Genomic DNA, 17,331 nt, shown 5'->3' with positions numbered 1-17,331 from the left:
GTGTGTGATTTAGTTGAGACGAGCTCTGCCGAAGTAATTAGCTGATGCTTCTGAATATATATCTTTGTAATTAGTACATACACACATATATTTATTTTATCTGGGGCAAAAAGGATCTGTTTTGATTTTCTTAAAATAGAAAATTTGGCGACATGCAAGACAACCTACATTCAATGGTATGGCGCACGAAAGGGAAACTGACACCATATATTTTGTAGGACCCGGATCTTGTATTGTGACAAAGCCTAGATGCCGATATGCGAGATATATGTGTCCTTATGATCTTTGTATATTGAGGCTTGATATTAGTTGTTTCAAATAGTTATCCATTTGGGCCTCATATAAGGCTAATTGAACGGGCGTACCATCTCATGATCTCATATATAAATACATGCATACGTGAGACATTGGTATAAAAAATCACTAAAATTTTATTACCAACAAAGCAGATAATCACGTACAATATATAACAATATATCTGTGTCCTATCTAATCTAAAACATAGAGACAATCATAAAATTTCATGCGTATAGAATGAATAATAGATTTATGCATCAGAGTCCATGTTTGGCTCTGATACCACATGTTAGCAATTCAACAATAGTATACATGGTTTGTGATACCCCCGGATTTCTGGATGCGGGTTGGCCAGGCCCATGCCCGAATATCCGAGGATATCAAAACGAATCGGTAATAATCGAACACAAAATACAAATATGATAACTAAGCATAAATAAATTGCTGAAAAAACTAAAATGATAATCCATTAATAAAATCCTCAGAATAAATTTTCATTAAATAATAAAATATTCTGATACAATTAATCCTCCAATAATACAACTTAGGAATCCATACTGTGTGGACCCCTAGAAAATCTCAAACCACTAATCAATACTAAACAACTGTCTATAACTACATATTGAATCATAAAGGAAACTCTTATGTAGGTAAAATGAAGAATAAAGTAGATGATCCCTACTCAGCATGAACAATCCCTACTCCTAACGAACACCTGAAAAATAATAGTGGGTCAGGCCGACAAACAAGTTCTACTCTACTACAGTCCAAGCAGAGATCTGATACACGTATACTTCCTAGTCAATCCAACAATAGATACACACTATAGGACGCCTACTGGACTATAGGTTTGTCTCAACCTGAATAGAAGGCAACATGCGAATCGCACATAAAGTGGGCATGAGTACCTAGACCTACCAGGGCACCCAGATGTCTACTATATCTAGTTATCCATCCTAGGCAATATACGCACCTTAACCATGATCTTGAGACTCAAACTCATATCATGGCTTATAACTATATATATATATATATAATCCATCCTAATCCGGAACATAAAATAAACATCCGGTATGTCATCAATTGATTCAGTTGTCCTGACATGAATATGTAGGATTTAACATTTTAGTTAATTCATTCCGTTATACATGAATAGGTAGGACTTAACATTTTTAGTTAATCCGTCCATAATATGCCACCATCTCATACTGGTGCATATAATGCATATGATCCATAAATGATGCAACAGATACAACAATACATCAAATAATCCATATAACATCCATATTAATTGCTAAGTTATTTTTAAGCAATTAAATCCACCATTCCATCCATAATTGATGAAATAATAAAACAATACATCAATTAATCCAGAGACAAGTATAATCAAAATCAGATGATTAACTGACAATATTATACTGCAAATACATTATTTAAAATCATACAATATCCATTTAAATTGCTAAAACAATATGAAGCAATTAAATCATCGACTAACAATATGTAAATTTACTTAAAATGTCATATTGTTTAACTTATAGCATAGGTATGTAAATTATGCTTCCTGGGATTTAAATATGTCAAGTAATAATATTTTAAACCCTCATTATATAATATCCATGAAATTTCTTAGAACAATTTTAATAATGAATTAATCATTAATCAACATGTAAATTTAACTGAAATTTCATATTGATCACTTCCATAACCTATAGGCATAGATTAAACATCTTGAGATTTTAACATGTTCATTGTAGCCATTTAAAACCCCCGCAACAGTCTAAACCATTTCAGAAGACCCCAAACATCCAAAACAGCAGCCAAAACCCATTCCCATAGGATTTTCAGCAAGGAAGCTGCCTCCATTGGAGATGGAGCCGCCTCCACTCCTGCTATTCTCCATGTTTCCCATCTCCGACGAGTTCTAAACACTCTCTACTCCTCCGACAAGGTTCCTAAACATCTGTTCTAGGTCCTAAACGATCCCAATAATTTATAAAATTCATATGCATTTTAAACACAAATTAAAACCAAGTTCCATGTAATTAATTTCAATATTAATCAAGAACACATATAAACACTTATATACTATTTTAATTCAAATTAAGCATGCATATTAATTCGATTTAAAATCTAATTAACCCTTGAATTAACCTAGGCTTGTATAGAAACATGAAATCTAAGGGAAAGAGTAAGAGCAAAACTTGCCTCTTAAGGTTTCAGCTTGAAACCTTTAACTGTCTTCTTCCTAGGTTTTTTGGCAACCTTGGTTGCTGTTGAACCTTCTCTGTTGCTCCTGATTTCACCCACAAATAAACCCTCTTCCTTCCTCCTTAGTCCGACCTTCAATCCTTGGCCAAAACCCTAGCTTCCTCTCTTAGTTTTCTCTCAAACGCAAGAATAGGGTTTCTTCCAACCCTTGACAGACAAACCTAAGATGTATATATAGGCTTATAACAAACCCTAATCCTATTCATAACCTAAGTCTAATAATAAGAGAAGGAAAAATAAAAATAAAACGTAATAATATCCATAAATATGTGTTAGGCGCTGAATTTTATACATTTTAGCCCCTCTATTCATATGTTTTATTCTCTTAATAATAGTTTATTTGTGATTTTACATTGTTTTATTGTTTTTATTTATTTCAGGGCTTTAATTATAAAATCAGTCAACACTAGTAATTCTGAGCTTTACAAGATGACATTCCGTGGGACAGAGCAATGTTGAAGATCCAAGTCTAATTATATTTAGAAAATAGTCCAAAAGAAGCTACAAGTTGATGAGAATGGAAAGAAGAAGAAAAGGAAAAATCCTTCTCCAAAAAGGATTTGTCGCCAAAGTTGGTAACTTAAACCCGTTTTGGTAATCTGGCTGTATCTCTCTCCTTGAGCGTCAAAAGAATTAAATTCCCACATTGTTTGATAGGACATTTGAAGAGCTACAATTTTGTGTTTCACGAGCTTTCCCTAAAACAGCTTTTTACCTTGTCAAAATTGGCCTAGAAGTCTGCATAAATTTTGGGAGTCCTTACTCGACAGAATTTCTATGTATGTCTCCTATATGAAAAAGGGAACTTTAGGGCTGATCTTTTATTATTTAAAGGGGGTCCTCTACAACATTGAAGCATCATACAGAGCAGTGAGGCTAAGATCAGAGAGGAGCATTCAGAAGAAGGAAGGGATCAATCCACGGTGGTGAAGATGTCTTCCTCAACCATAAAGAATTCCACCCCAGTCATGCTTGGCTAAACGCTTTGCTAGGGTTGTGATGTAGCCCTAGCTCAGCACACTGGTTTGATTGTATTTAATTATTGGAGAATAATTTTTATCATGCATGATTGTGTAATCTATAAGGTTTTTAATTAAATTTTCAATAAGAATCGGTTCTAAAGTTTTAATTCAATTACAAATATTTTTCTATCTTGTCTTCGATATTTTGATCTTGTGATTGAACACAACTCATTCGTTTCTTGTAGTTGTGAATGAGATGATTACACAATGGTATTTCTCTGAATAGAATGTTAGAGATTTGATGGATTATGCCTAGAAAAGATAGACCATGCTACACCCTAGAGTAAAGTAGATAGGTAGATGATTTATACCAATCGAAGATACTCCATACTTAGCTTTAAATTATATTATTCTCTAGCTGAATTAATATATGCTTGTAGCCATGATTAATTCCCTGTGCATGTTATATCATATATCTCCAATAAATTGATACAATTAACTGGTGGTGCGACGTTAGTGGTGAAATCATACCCCTAGTCATTTCTCTCTATTTTCTACATCATATTTAATCATTGTTCTTTAGTTTATTTTATTTTCTATTTAGTTAATTTAGAATTAATCATCACAATTCAATTATCCTACTTTCAAGTTAATTTGGAATTTAAGAAATCTATTGACAAACTTAATTTACACAAGTCCCTTAGGTACGACACCCTTACAAGTAAACCCTATCTGCAAAGATTCGTACACTTACGAGTGGTACATATAAATCTCACAACAAGTTTTTTGGCCCGTTACCGGGGACCTATTTTAGTTCTTGACAGATAATATTAAATTCTACAATTAATTTCAATTAGGATCTTAGTTTAGGATTTTATTTTATTTTATTTATTTATTTTATTTTATTTATTTTATTTTGATACTATTTTCTTTCAATCATTGTAGGTGACATTATATGCTTGGAAGACGTTCTTTGTCACTCCCTCAGCTTCCGTTAAACCCAAAAATTGAAAGAACTCTCAGAAACTTGAAGAAAGAAAAGATGGCGGATGATTTACCAATTGCAGAAGCTGTTCATTGTTTAAAGGATCACTACGAACCAGGGTATACAACTCTTCATCTGCAGTTCGATATCCTCAAGTGAGGGCCCCTCACTACGAAATTAAGGCCAATACTCTTCAGTTACTGCCTTCTTTTTATGGCCTATCAAAAGAGGATCCATACTGGCACTTGGATGACTTTGCAGAGGTGTGCAGAACAATAAAAATCCAGAGTTTTGATGATGATGTGCTCAAGCTACACCTTTTCTCTTTTTCAATAAAGGACAAGGCGAAGGATTGGTTTAATTCATTGCCAACTGACACCATCACTACATGGGCTGAATTGCAACCGAAGTTTTTAAATAAGTACTTCCCCATGGTGAGAACTACTCAATATCGAGATCCTATTACTCGTTTTCCTCAAGGGCCTAACGAGCCTTTTCACAAGGCTTGGGAAAGATTCAGAGACCTCCTTCGGAGGTGTCCTCATCATGACATGCCAAAATGGCAGCTTGTCAACTTCTTTCATAAGGGGCTCAATGAGGCACAAAGGTATATGGTGGATGCCTCTTATGGTGGAAATTTTATGCTGAAAAGTGTAGAGGAAGCATGGCAGCTCTTCAAAAATATATCTGATAATTCTACACAACATGTCTTACCTCCAATAGCAAGACCTCCTACCATATTGAGGAGAGCAGAAGGTGTGAATGAAGTAGGGATAAATTAAGGGCTAGTGAGCCAAATTGAGGTATTAACCAAGAAGGTTGATCAATTGATGACTTCACAGTCAAATTTTATTCCTCCTGCGACTAATGTTCAAGGATTTGAAGTGTGTTCTTTCTGCTCCAGTCCAACTCACCATGTGTCCATTTGTCCAAGTGCATCTCAATATTCAGAAATTCCACAAGAGCAAGTTAATGCTACAAATGGAAGGCCCAGAGGGAATAATATGTATTCAAACACTTATAATCCGGCTTGGAGAAACCATCCTAACTTCTCATGGAGAAATCCAGCGACAGGGACATCAGCTCCTCCACCTCAAGTTCCTCAAGTGCAAGGCAATTTTCAATCTCCAGTTCATACTTCAAATCCTCAAGGATTCACTCCTATGAATGCCTTCAGTCAACCTCAACAATTCTTATCAATGCTCGAGGCAAAGATGGCAAAGTAGTTAGAGCCAACTAATCAACTTGTGCAGTCTCATTCTCAATCCCTTGCCAAGTTAGAGACTCAAGTTAGCCAACTAGCTCAAGCCTTGAACATAAGAGAGGATGGCAAGCTTCCTAGTCAACCAGTAGCTAATCCAAGAGGTGTGCATATAATTGATGACATTACTGGCCAAGAAGTTCACCGTGAACAAGTGCAAGCAATTACTACTCTGAGAAGTGGTAAGAGAGTTGAAAATAAGGTAGAAGAAGAGGAAGCAAAGAAGGATGAAAATTGGAAGAAAAGACTTGAAGAGAAAAATGAGCAGAATGAAATAGCACAAGAAGTACCTCCAACTATTGAGCCATCTCCAGAACAAAGGCATATTGTTGTGCTATTCCCTCAGAGACAACAAGAAACATCAAAGGCAGCAAAGCAAGCAAGCAAACTTCAGGACATAATGGAGATGTTCAAACAGGTGAAGATTAATCTCCCATTGCTTGATGCAATTCTACAAATTCCAGCTTATGCTAAATTTTTGAAAGATATGTGTACTCAAAAGAGGCATTCAAGTAGCCATATTCCTAAGAAGGTGCTATTAACTGAGCAAGTCAGTTCCATAATCTAGCACTGCACTACTCCAAAATTCAAAGATCCAGGCGCTCCAACAATTTCATGCACAATAGGGAATCATCAAGTAGAGTGAGCTCTCTTAGATTTGGGTGCCAGTGTAAACCTTCTTCCGTATTCGGTTGATTTGTAACTCGGATTGGGAGAATTAAAGTCTACCTCCATTATTCTCCAATTAGCAGATAGGGCAACCAAATAACCTCGTGGTGTCATCGAAGATGTGATTATCAAAGTATATAAATTCTACTTCCCAGTTGACTTTATTGTGCTACATACCGAGCCCGTTCTGGAACCAAGGAGGCACATTCCTATGATGCCATCATGGACGTATCTTTTGGTAATATGAAGGTGTGCTTAAATATTTTCAATGCCAGTCAATGCCCTTTAGATAATAATGATTGTTTTCTAGTCGATGCCATTGATGAATGTGTTGAAGAGATGACCCCATTTGCATTGACAAAAGATCCACTGGAAGCATGTCTATCTTACTTTGATGCTGAGTCATTTGATGTTGAGAAAAGTATTGAAGAGGTGAATGCCCTGCTTGATGTAGCGAGTATGCACAACACTCCACCATGGAAGATTCCTATTGAGCCACTTCCACAATTGTCGAGTAAACCACCTAGACCATCTTTGGAGTGTCCGCCAGAGCTAGAGCTGAAGCAGTTACCCTCTCATCTGAAATATGCATTTCTTGGGCCAGAAAGTACTCTTCCAATAATTATTTCAGCAAAGCCATCAGACGCACAAGAAGAGAAATTATTAGAAGTACTAGCCAACCATCGAGAAGCTATTGGCTGGAGTGTGCCGATCTCAAAGGGATTGATCCCTCAGTATGTATGCATCGGATTTTCTTAGAAAAAGATTCTAAACCTTTGTGAGAAGCACAGAGGAGGTTAAATCCAAATATGAAAAAGGTGGTGAAAAAAGAAGTAGTCAAGTTACTTGATACAGGCATTATTTACCCAATTTCAGACAATCAATAGGTGAGCTCAAATTCAAGTGGTTCCAAAGAAATCTGGGATCACTGTGGTGAAAAATTCTGAAGGTACTTTACTTCCCCAACGCACCACTACAGGTTGGCGAGTGTACATCGATTACCGCAAATTAAATTCCAAGACACGGAAGGATCACTTTCCTCTCCCTTTTATTAATCAAATATTAGAGAAACTGGTAGGGAAGAAATTTTATTGCTTCTTGGATGGGTATTCTAGATACAATCAAGTTGCCATTCATCCTGACGATTAGGAGAAGACAACTTTCACCTGTCCATATGGTACTTTTGCCTATCACCGTATGCCTTTCGAACTCTGTAATGCACCAACCACTTTTCAGAAATGTATGATGGTTATTTTCTCTGATATGATTGAAAATTTTCTAGAAGTCTTCATGGATGACTTCTCGGTGTTTGAGTCTTCATTCGATAATTGCCTGGAGAATTTAGTGCTTGTTCTTCAACGATGTAAAGAGAAGAATCTAATCCTAAGTTGGGAGAAAAGTCACTTTATGGTGCAAGAAGGAATTGTCCTTGGCCATATAATATCTAAGAGAGGAATTGAAGTAAACAAAGCTAAGGTCGATCTTATCTCTAATCTTCCTCCCCCATCATCGGTGAGACAGGTGCGATCATTCCTCAACCATGTAGTATTTTACAGACGTTTTATCAAAGACTTCAGTAAACTCGCAAGGCTATTATGCAATTTATTGGGCAAGGATGTTCCTTTTCACTTTGATGAAAAGCGTCTAAAGGCATTCGAGCAACTTCGCTCTTTACTGTCTTCTGCACCCATAATGCAAGCTCCAGATTGGTCTCTTCATTTTGAGATTATGTGTGATGTATCAGACTATGCAGTTGGCACCGTCTTGGGTCAGAAAATGGAGAAATTGCCAAGAGTAATTTATTATGCAAGCAAGATCTTAACAGAGGCACAGTTGAACTATACCACTACTGAAAAGGAATTATTGGCAGTGGTTTTTGCTTTGGACAAGTTTCTCTCTTATTTGTTGGGTTCCAAAGTTATTGTGTTTTCTAATCATGCAGCTCTTCGACATTTACTCAACAAGAAGGACACCAAGCCAAGGTTGATTAGGTGGATTCTATTGCTACAAGAATTCGACCTAGAAATCAAAGACAAGAAGGGTTCAGAAAATGTGGTAGCAGACCACTTATCCAAAATTTTGGTAGATTCATCGTGTACTCTTCCATTACATGATTCATTCCCAGATTAACAGTTATTTCAACTTCAGAAGGAGAATCCACCATGGTATGCTGATATTGTAAACTGGAAGGCATCCAGAAGAATTCCGTCTAATTGGACCAAACATGAGAAAGACAGGTTCTTCTCTCAAGTGAAATATTACCATTGGGAGGATCCATAGTTATATAAGTACTGCTCGGACCAAATTATTCGTCGTTGTGTACCAGATAATGAAATTCCCAATGTTTTGAAATTTTATCACACACTTACTTATGGTGGCCATTTCAGTGGGAAGAAGACAGCAGCAAAGATTCTTCAGAGTGGTCTAACTTGGCCTTCCTTGTTCAAAGATGCTTACAAATTTGCCAAGGCTTGTGATCGATGTCAACGGCTAGGCACCATTACAAAAAGAGACATGATGCCTCTCTCCTCAATTCTGATTATTGAAATTTTTGATGTCTGGGGAATTGATTTCATGGGGCCATTCCCGATGTCACATGGTAAAAAGTATATTTTGGTAGGGGTGGATTACGTCTCCAAGTGGGTAGAAGTAGTGGCAACAACAACTAATGACCACAAAGTGGTGGTTGAATTTCTTCAAAGCAATATTTTTAGTCGGTTCGGAATGCCAAGGGCAGTAATCAACGATGGGGGAAATCATTTTTGGAATCGCTTTCTTTGAATTTTATTTCAGAAATATTCCAGCTATCACAAGGTAGGTACTTCTTACCACCCTCAGACAAACGGTCAAGTAGAGATTTCAAATCGCAAGATCAAACATATCCTTAAGAAGACGGTTCAACCAGATCGAAAGGATTGGTTATTGCTTCTCAATGATGCTTTATGGGCGTATTGTACAGCATTCAAGACACCAATTGGGATGTCACCATATCGCTTGGTCTTTGGGAAAGCATGTCATTTACCTATGGAATTGGAACATAAAGCTTTTTGGGCCGTGAAAAATTGAACTTTGACATGTGTCAAGCTGGGGCCAAGAGGAAGTTACAGCTAAGTGAATTAGAAGAACTTCGCAATGATGCTTACGAAAGCATAAGAATTGACAAAGCTAGAACCAAAGCGTTTCATGATAAGCACATTGTGATAAAATATTTTGAGCCAGGTAACAAAGTGTGGTTGTTTAACTCCAAGCTAAAGCTATTTCCAGGGAAATTGCGCTCAAGATGGGATAGTCCATACCAAGTTCAAACGGTAACCCCTCACGGGGCTATCACTATTTTTGACCCAAAGAAAGGCAAGACACTACAAGTAAATGGTCAGAGATTGAAGTTGTACATTGAAGATTCTATGCCTACAGAAGGAGTTGAATCCGTCACTTTGACGGATCTCATTTACAACACTTAATCATCCAAGTATCACGTTGCCTACCGACGTCAAATATAGGAAGTGTAGATAAGATTTTTATTTTTATTTTTTTTCTTTTCCTTTCTCTCCTGAATTTTAGCTTTTGTTTTAGTAGATTAGGAGGATTTAATTTATTTTGTAGGGCTTTTAGTTACTTGTGTAGGTTTATAAGTCATTCTTGTTTCGGCAAAAAAAAAAAAATTAAAAATTCCACGGCATACAAAGAAAAAGGGATGATTGGAGCAGAATGGAGCATTTTTTTGGATCCAAACATCGACCAAACCGCCTACGGCTGTTTGCATCGCGTAGATCTCGAAAAAAATACCCAAAATGAAAAAAAATAATTCGTCCAAAATGGACCTCCGATGCCAAAGTTATGGCCGTTTGAAGTTTGCTTTCTAAAAAAAAAAAAAAATCGGATCAGCAGTAGGTCCGGGCGAATGATCGCCCGACCCATGGGCGACCATCACCCGGATGGAATTTCTGGGGCAGCTAGAAGCAGGTCCGGGCAATCGATCGCCCGGCCCATGGGCGACCATCGCCCGGGTGAGATTATTTTCCTACAGAAAGACAGTAGCCGGGCGACCATCGCCCGGAATAACGGAGACTGTTGCCCGGTAAATTTTTTTTCCGCGGCAGAAGTAGTAGCTGCCGGGCGACCATCGCCCGGCCAATTGGTTTCTCAGCAAGCATCTTCAGCTGTCGGCGATTCTTGTCAGCGATCAAATAGCGACGCGGCAGCGCCGGCCAATCTCTTTTCTGGCGGACGCAACAGACCTAGATGGCTTTCCGACGACTATCGCCCGGGTGGATTTTTCCAACGATACAGCAAACAGTTTCAGTGCCAGGCTTTGTTGTCTTTACAGGCTACGACTTCTATCTTCTTACTGCCCATTATCCCTTACCCATTTTACTTTCCTTCTCTAACCCACTGTCATCCTCACCAATTACAGAATTCAAATTCCATCATTTCATATTATCAAATTCAATACTCCATTCCTACACCAATCTATACATACCCCACCGCTAATTTACCTCCACTCATTAAATCATTACATTCCATATTACCATATTCCATCATCCTTCTAAATTTCATAACCCAAACATCAATCTTCCTAAATTTCTCTACATTACCTTTGCTACCCAAAGGTTGGGTTTTTCTCCGGCCTTGGTTGCTCGCTGTTATCCTTCAATTTGCAGAACTGGTTGCCGAATTTTGTGTTGATTGTGGAATTGTGACTTGAATGTTTGGATTTGGATTGTTAATTACAAAAGTTTGGGGCTGATACTCGTGGTGACTTTGGTTGTTGGTTGCTGTTTAGTGGTTGATTGGGATGTTGCACTTGGTTGAATTATAATTTGTGGGTGGTGACTCCAACTAAGTTTGAGATTTTGTTGACCGGATATTATTTGGGTGATTGTTTATGCATTGCTGGTTAGATTATGAGTGATTATTCACCAGATTATCCTCCACCATACCCACTTCCATTCATTAGTTCATTACCCATATTGTGTACAAAATTGGAGGAGAAATCAAAGATTCAAGGCAAAATCTCAATAAATTGTGTGAGGTGACCCGACTCAGAGTTGACATTCAAGAATCCAAGATCCATGATGGACATGCTGCGTGTGCTTATGATTCACAATGGGCTCAATTTCGATGCCCCGCCGCCTCCATTTCAACTATCCTGCCAGGTGCTTTCGTTCTATGTTATTATTATTATTATTATTATTATTAGTTTTTATTTTTCTTGATTTTAATTTTTGCCCAGTGAGGACACTGTCCAATTCAAGTTTGGGGGCATAGAGTCTACTCTAGTTGTTGAAAAAAAAAAAAAAAAAAAAAAAATTTCTTTGGCATATTGACTTTAATTCAAATATTTGAGAATTGTTAGGGGGATTAAGACACTTAATTACTTTTTAAAATTCTTTTCTGAGATTGTCTTGAATCCCTAATTTTCGTGCTTTATTTTATGTGGGTTCCACTATCTAGTGTGATAGGAATTTTAGTATTATCGGTCCCTGATGGATTTCACATACACACTATAATTTTATTTATGAGTATTTGTATTTTTTGGTTTTATTCTGATAACTATGGATGGATATGAATTGGTGAACTTTGAAAGTTATTACTGTGACAGAGATTTAAAAAAAAAAAAAAGAAAAGAAAAGAAAATATATATATATATATATATATATATATATATATATATATTTCGTAACCCTTTCATGGAGTAATCGAGGCTCATGTCTTATATACATAGAGTGTTCGCATGAAGACATAGGGGTAAGGATAAAGAAAAAGAAAATAATAATAATAATAATAATAATAATAATAATAATAATAATATTTTGCTATAGAAAATAATTTGAGAAGGGATCTGAGGAATTGAAGTTATAGAAGTTGGGTTCAATTGAAAAGACATTGCTACATAAGTGATTTGCTAGTTCACAAATTTCACAACATTGGGGATTGATTTTGCTATTTTTCTTGTTATATAAGTGTGTGGGAAACATTGGGATAAAGTATAAAAATAGGGACAAAAGAGTATAGTCAGATGATAATTTTTGAAGTACTTCTGTGTAGTCTTCCCCTTGATTATTATGATGATATGAGAATAAGTTGATTGTCAGGAGATTGAATTGTGTTGTATGTTTGTGGGTATCATCTCTGGAAGCCCTCACGAGACTTCACTCGTCCACTAGGGGTAACCTAGGGGTTTAAAAGGCTTGTTGCATATGCTAAATGCAATCGTGATTCCCACGAAAGCGGCATTTATGTTTTCTTTAATTTTATAGCTATGGGACCAGCAATATGTAATTTTGGGGGTGTGTTAGGCGCTGAATGTTATACATTTTAGCCCCTCTATTTGTATGTTTTATTCTCTTAATAATAGTTTATTTGTGATTTTACATTGTTTTATTATTTTTATTTATTTCAGGGTTTTAATTGTAAAATCAATCAACACCAGTAATTCTGAGCTTTACAAGATGACGTTCCATGGGATCGAGCAATGTTGAAGATCCAAGTCTAATTATACTTAGAAAATAGTCTAAAAGAAGTTACAAGTTGATGAGAATGGAAAGAAGAAGGAAAGGAAAAATCCTTCTCTAAAAAGGATTTGTCGCCAAAGTTGGTAACTTAAACCCATTTTGGTAATCTGGCTGTATCTCTCTCCTTGAGCGTCAAAACAGCTAAAGTCTTGCAATAGTTGATAGGAAATTCGAAGAGCTACAATTTTGTGTTTCACGAGATTTCCCTAAAACAGTTTTTTACCTTGTTAAAATTGGCCTAGAAGTCTGCACGAATTTTGGGGGTCCTTACTCGACAGAATTTCTATGTATGTCTCTTATATGAAAAAAAGAACTTTAGGGCTGATCTTTTATTATTTAAAGGGGGTCCTCTACAAAATTGAAACATCATACAGAGCAGTGAGGCTGAGATCAGAGAGGAGCATTCAGAAGAAGGAAGGGATCAATCCATGGCAGTGAAGATGTCTTCCTCAACCATGAAGAATTCCACCCCAGTCATGCTTGGCTAAACGCTTTGCTAGGGTTGTGATGTAGCCCTAACTTAGCACACTGGTTTGATTGCATTTAATTATTGGAAAATAATTTTTATCATGCATGATTGTGAAATCTATAGGGTTTTTAATTGAATTTTCAATAAGAATCGGTTTTAAAGTTTTAAGTCAATTACAAATATTTTTCTATCTTGTCTTAGATATTTTGATCTTGTGATTGAACATAACTCATTCGCTTCTTGTAGTTGTGAATGAGATGATTACACAATGGTATTTCTCTGAATATAATGTTAGAGATTTGATGGATTATGCCTAGAAAAGATAGACCATGCTACACCCTAGAGTAAAGTAGATAGGTAGATGGTTTATACCAATCGAAGATTCTCCATACTTAGCTTTAAATTATATTATTCTCTAGCTGAATTAATTCCCTGTGCATGTTATATCACATATCTCCAATAAATTGATACAATTAACTGGTGGTGCGACGTTAGTGGTGAAATCATACCCCTAGTAATCTCTCTCTGTTTTCTACATTATATTTAATCATTATTCTTTAGTTTATTTTATTTTCTATTTAGTTAATTTAGAATTAATCATCACGATTCGATTATCCTACTTTCAAGTTAATTTGGAATTTAAGAAATCTATTGACAAACTTAATTTACACAAGTCCCTTGGGTACGACACCCTTACAAGTAAACCCTATCTGTAAAGATTCGTGCACTTGCGAGTGGTACATATAAATCTCACAACAATATACATATATACCCATATATATATATATATGTACCAACATCCATAGGTAAAATATCCGTACTCGTTACTTATCCTATCCAAGTAGTCCATGTGACCCAAGTGAGTTGTTCATTACTACTATCCAAATCTATCCTTTTTGAAATATAAAATAAAATAAAACATAAAACAATTAAATCATTTAATCCTAACAAATAATTTCAATTAAACCACACATCATTTAAGGAAGTAAAAAATACAAACAAATTACATCTTATCAAAGCAAGCAAGTTAATTACTAAATTAATTAAGACAAACCATTTTAGCACACAATTAATTTAAACAATTAAGCAATTAGCCAAGTAATCAATTAATTAATTAAAAATGCAATGAAAACAAACAAATTACTATCGAGACTATCCTTTTAAAATTAGGGGTATTACATTCTTCCTCCCTAACAAAAGGAATTCGGTCCTCGAAATTCGCCCTTACTTTATTCCATTATTGTTGGAAACTATAAGCGAATGACATCCTCCCATTCCTGAGTAGACTCAGCCTCATGATGAAGGCTCCACTTAACTCTAATGTATCAAATAGTATATATGGTTCCTATATTTAATAAACACAATAACCGTCATACAAATAGGTTGTAGCTAATAACAACTCCATCTTACCCAATATTTAGTCAAGGGTATTGATCCATACTCCTTCAAATGCCATAGTATACACGCGCAAAACTCCTAGCGCTTACGATTTGGTAATGCTAATCTATAGGCTACTGCCTTAGTTGATAAACACAATTCGTGAAAAGTCAATTTAATCAGTAAAATTGACCTTCCTCCAAAAATCGCCTTGCTTCTTATATGGAAGACAACACGAGTAAACTACTTTTTGTTAGAAAACTCAATTATACCAGTTCAACGATTTACAAAAATCTGTTATTGCCTCCAAACCATGCGCAAACCATTACAAAGGAGAGTATTTCTCTCCAACGTATCTTTAAATGAAGTCAAGGTCTGATTGTATAACCCTTACTTCCATTTAAAACCAACAAATGATAGGTCTGCACTATGTTATACACAAAACCTCAAACGTTGTCACACCAACCTCCTTGTACTAACAATATGATAGACAAAAATCTGAAAAGCGAAGTAAACACTTCCAATTATTCATAAAAACCTATGATTTATATCCCAAGCATATCCTCCATAATCAAATATAATTTCTCGATCAAATCCTTTGTATAGAAATATGAAGCAAAGTTGTTGCTCCAATAGCTTCAGAAAATTCCTTCGAAATAACACTATTCATCCACGATAATGAATATTCACATGCTATAACGTATTCCATTATCAGTGCAATGTAGAACTGATATGAATCTCCCAAGTGAACATTACTCTAATTAATGTTCAGAAGTGAACTTACTCTAATTAATGTTCAGAAGTGAACTTACTCAATCCATCACTTTTATCCCATATGGAAAAATGTCGATAATTCCTACCGACCATCTACTCCTGATTAATCCTACTCTCATTGTGATTTAGGAAGTGGCAAAAATCTCCAATAATATCTTATTATCAATTTTCCAACTTTCTAATAGGTGTTACACTTAGAGACAGTTATGTACATGTCCCTATCCATACCGGCTCACCAAAACTAACATTGGATGTCTTGATGTAACTTATAACCATCTGAGTGCACTGTAAAATTATGAATTTTACATTTCAGTCACTCTGACCTCCGTAACATCAATTAAAGAATCGATTAAACCACCTCCAGTACTTTGAACTCTATCCGAGTAAGGTAATACCTCCTCCAAGGTCAGCTCTGATATTCTAAGTTAACCTCCTTAATTACCTTGGTAATAGCAAGTGTCGTTATTACACATGCTATAAATTCAACGGATATCTCAACAATTACCTAAAAGATTTTAAACATCACATCGGTTGTTGAGAGCATCCACTTCCATATTTACTTCCACCAGACGAAACTTAATGCAAAGTGTGAATCACCACTTCTATCTAAGCCGTCTCGTGATCCATTCTATTCGTATGAATTGATATCTTACTAGTTCAAAATAGACAAAATTAAGCTAATTTAATTTATCAGTTAACCAATATCCCAACCAGAATCCTGACCCTTGTGTAAAATCAGCAATCCCTTGACTAAATCCGCGAAAAATGCTCCGTCACTTCCACTTTAATATAGGAAATGGCTGCAAGGATCTAGTGACCTCTGATGGTTCATCTCGATTATCTAATAAATTTTAGAATTGGAGACAAAATCACTATGTCCCTCCTCTTGCCTGCCCTCCAAACATCTCCTTCATACCGTGAAGCATCATGTTTCCACCAGGATGAATAAAGAACTAAGAATTGTGAACCTCAGTCCTTGCATCCTCCTTCTAATTTGTCTACAGAAAGTACCGTTAGTTTGGTACCACTAGCTTTCATTTGCACTCATTGTTTGAATTGAAGCATCTTCAAAAGCTAACTCTGTAATGGAATCCATGGACCACCGATCCGTGATAAACTTATCGATAAAGAAAATCAATTGGTAATTTAATTCGTCAAAGGTCAACTAGCTATAACTTTTCCACACACACCGTGCACCTCTTCCTTATTGTAAGTGATCGGTCTCACCATCTTGTCTCTGACACATCCTACTTCTTTAATGAAAGTAAGTTAGACTTCTTGTCTAACTTAAAAGAATATGTAATGACCCGGTTATTTTACTTCCTTTCCTTTTTCCTCAAATTTTACGAATAAATTTTTTCCATTGTCTTTTCTTTTCTACGTTCGGTTTCTCATCTCTTAGTGTCGTCTCAAGTACTCGAGAATGGTTTTTGAGACTCTTTCCTTTGGATTGATAACTTACTTTAAGGACTGAGTCATTTCCATATTTTTATTTTTTAGACACTATTCACATTTCGTCTTTTTTCCGTTTGTCACTTTGTTGGCACAACCTCACTTTTTGTGTTCGGATTCATGTCCACTTTTGCATGCACTCATGGTATATGATTTCTTAGAAATGTGTATTTTTACTTTCCTAGAAATGTATGCTTATAGTGTACTTTCTTCCTTAGGGGTGTGGATGCACACTTCTTTGGAATTTTTCTTTCTTTTGAAGTTATTTGTGTAATTACTTTAAGTAATTATTTTTGTCT

The 17,331-nt window shown here is 35.9% G+C and overlaps 1 protein-coding gene across 1 annotated transcript; it reads left to right on the top strand.

Moving 5' to 3' along the window:
- The first annotated feature begins 9,519 nt into the window (after positions 1 to 9,519).
- LOC132280824 (uncharacterized) lies at positions 9,520 to 9,906 on the top strand. The gene has a single exon (XM_059782580.1). It carries the CDS (start codon positions 9,520 to 9,522, stop codon positions 9,904 to 9,906), a length of 387 nt encoding a protein of 128 aa, XP_059638563.1.
- The last annotated feature ends 7,425 nt before the right edge of the window (positions 9,907 to 17,331 follow it).

This window comes from Cornus florida, unplaced genomic scaffold (assembly GCF_030987335.1).
Source record: "Cornus florida cultivar Cherokee Brave unplaced genomic scaffold, ASM3098733v1 CherokeeBrave_3.0.0_Hap2_Chr11, whole genome shotgun sequence".
Classification (NCBI taxonomy): domain Eukaryota; kingdom Viridiplantae; phylum Streptophyta; class Magnoliopsida; order Cornales; family Cornaceae; genus Cornus; species Cornus florida.
Note: the sequence above shows the minus strand (reverse complement) of the source record. Positions and strands in the feature narration are given on the sequence as shown.

Coding starts and splice junctions, on each gene's coding strand:
- LOC132280824 (XM_059782580.1), top strand. CDS start 9,520: ATGTGTCAAGCTGGGGCCAAGAGGAAGTTACAGCTAAGTGAATTAGAA.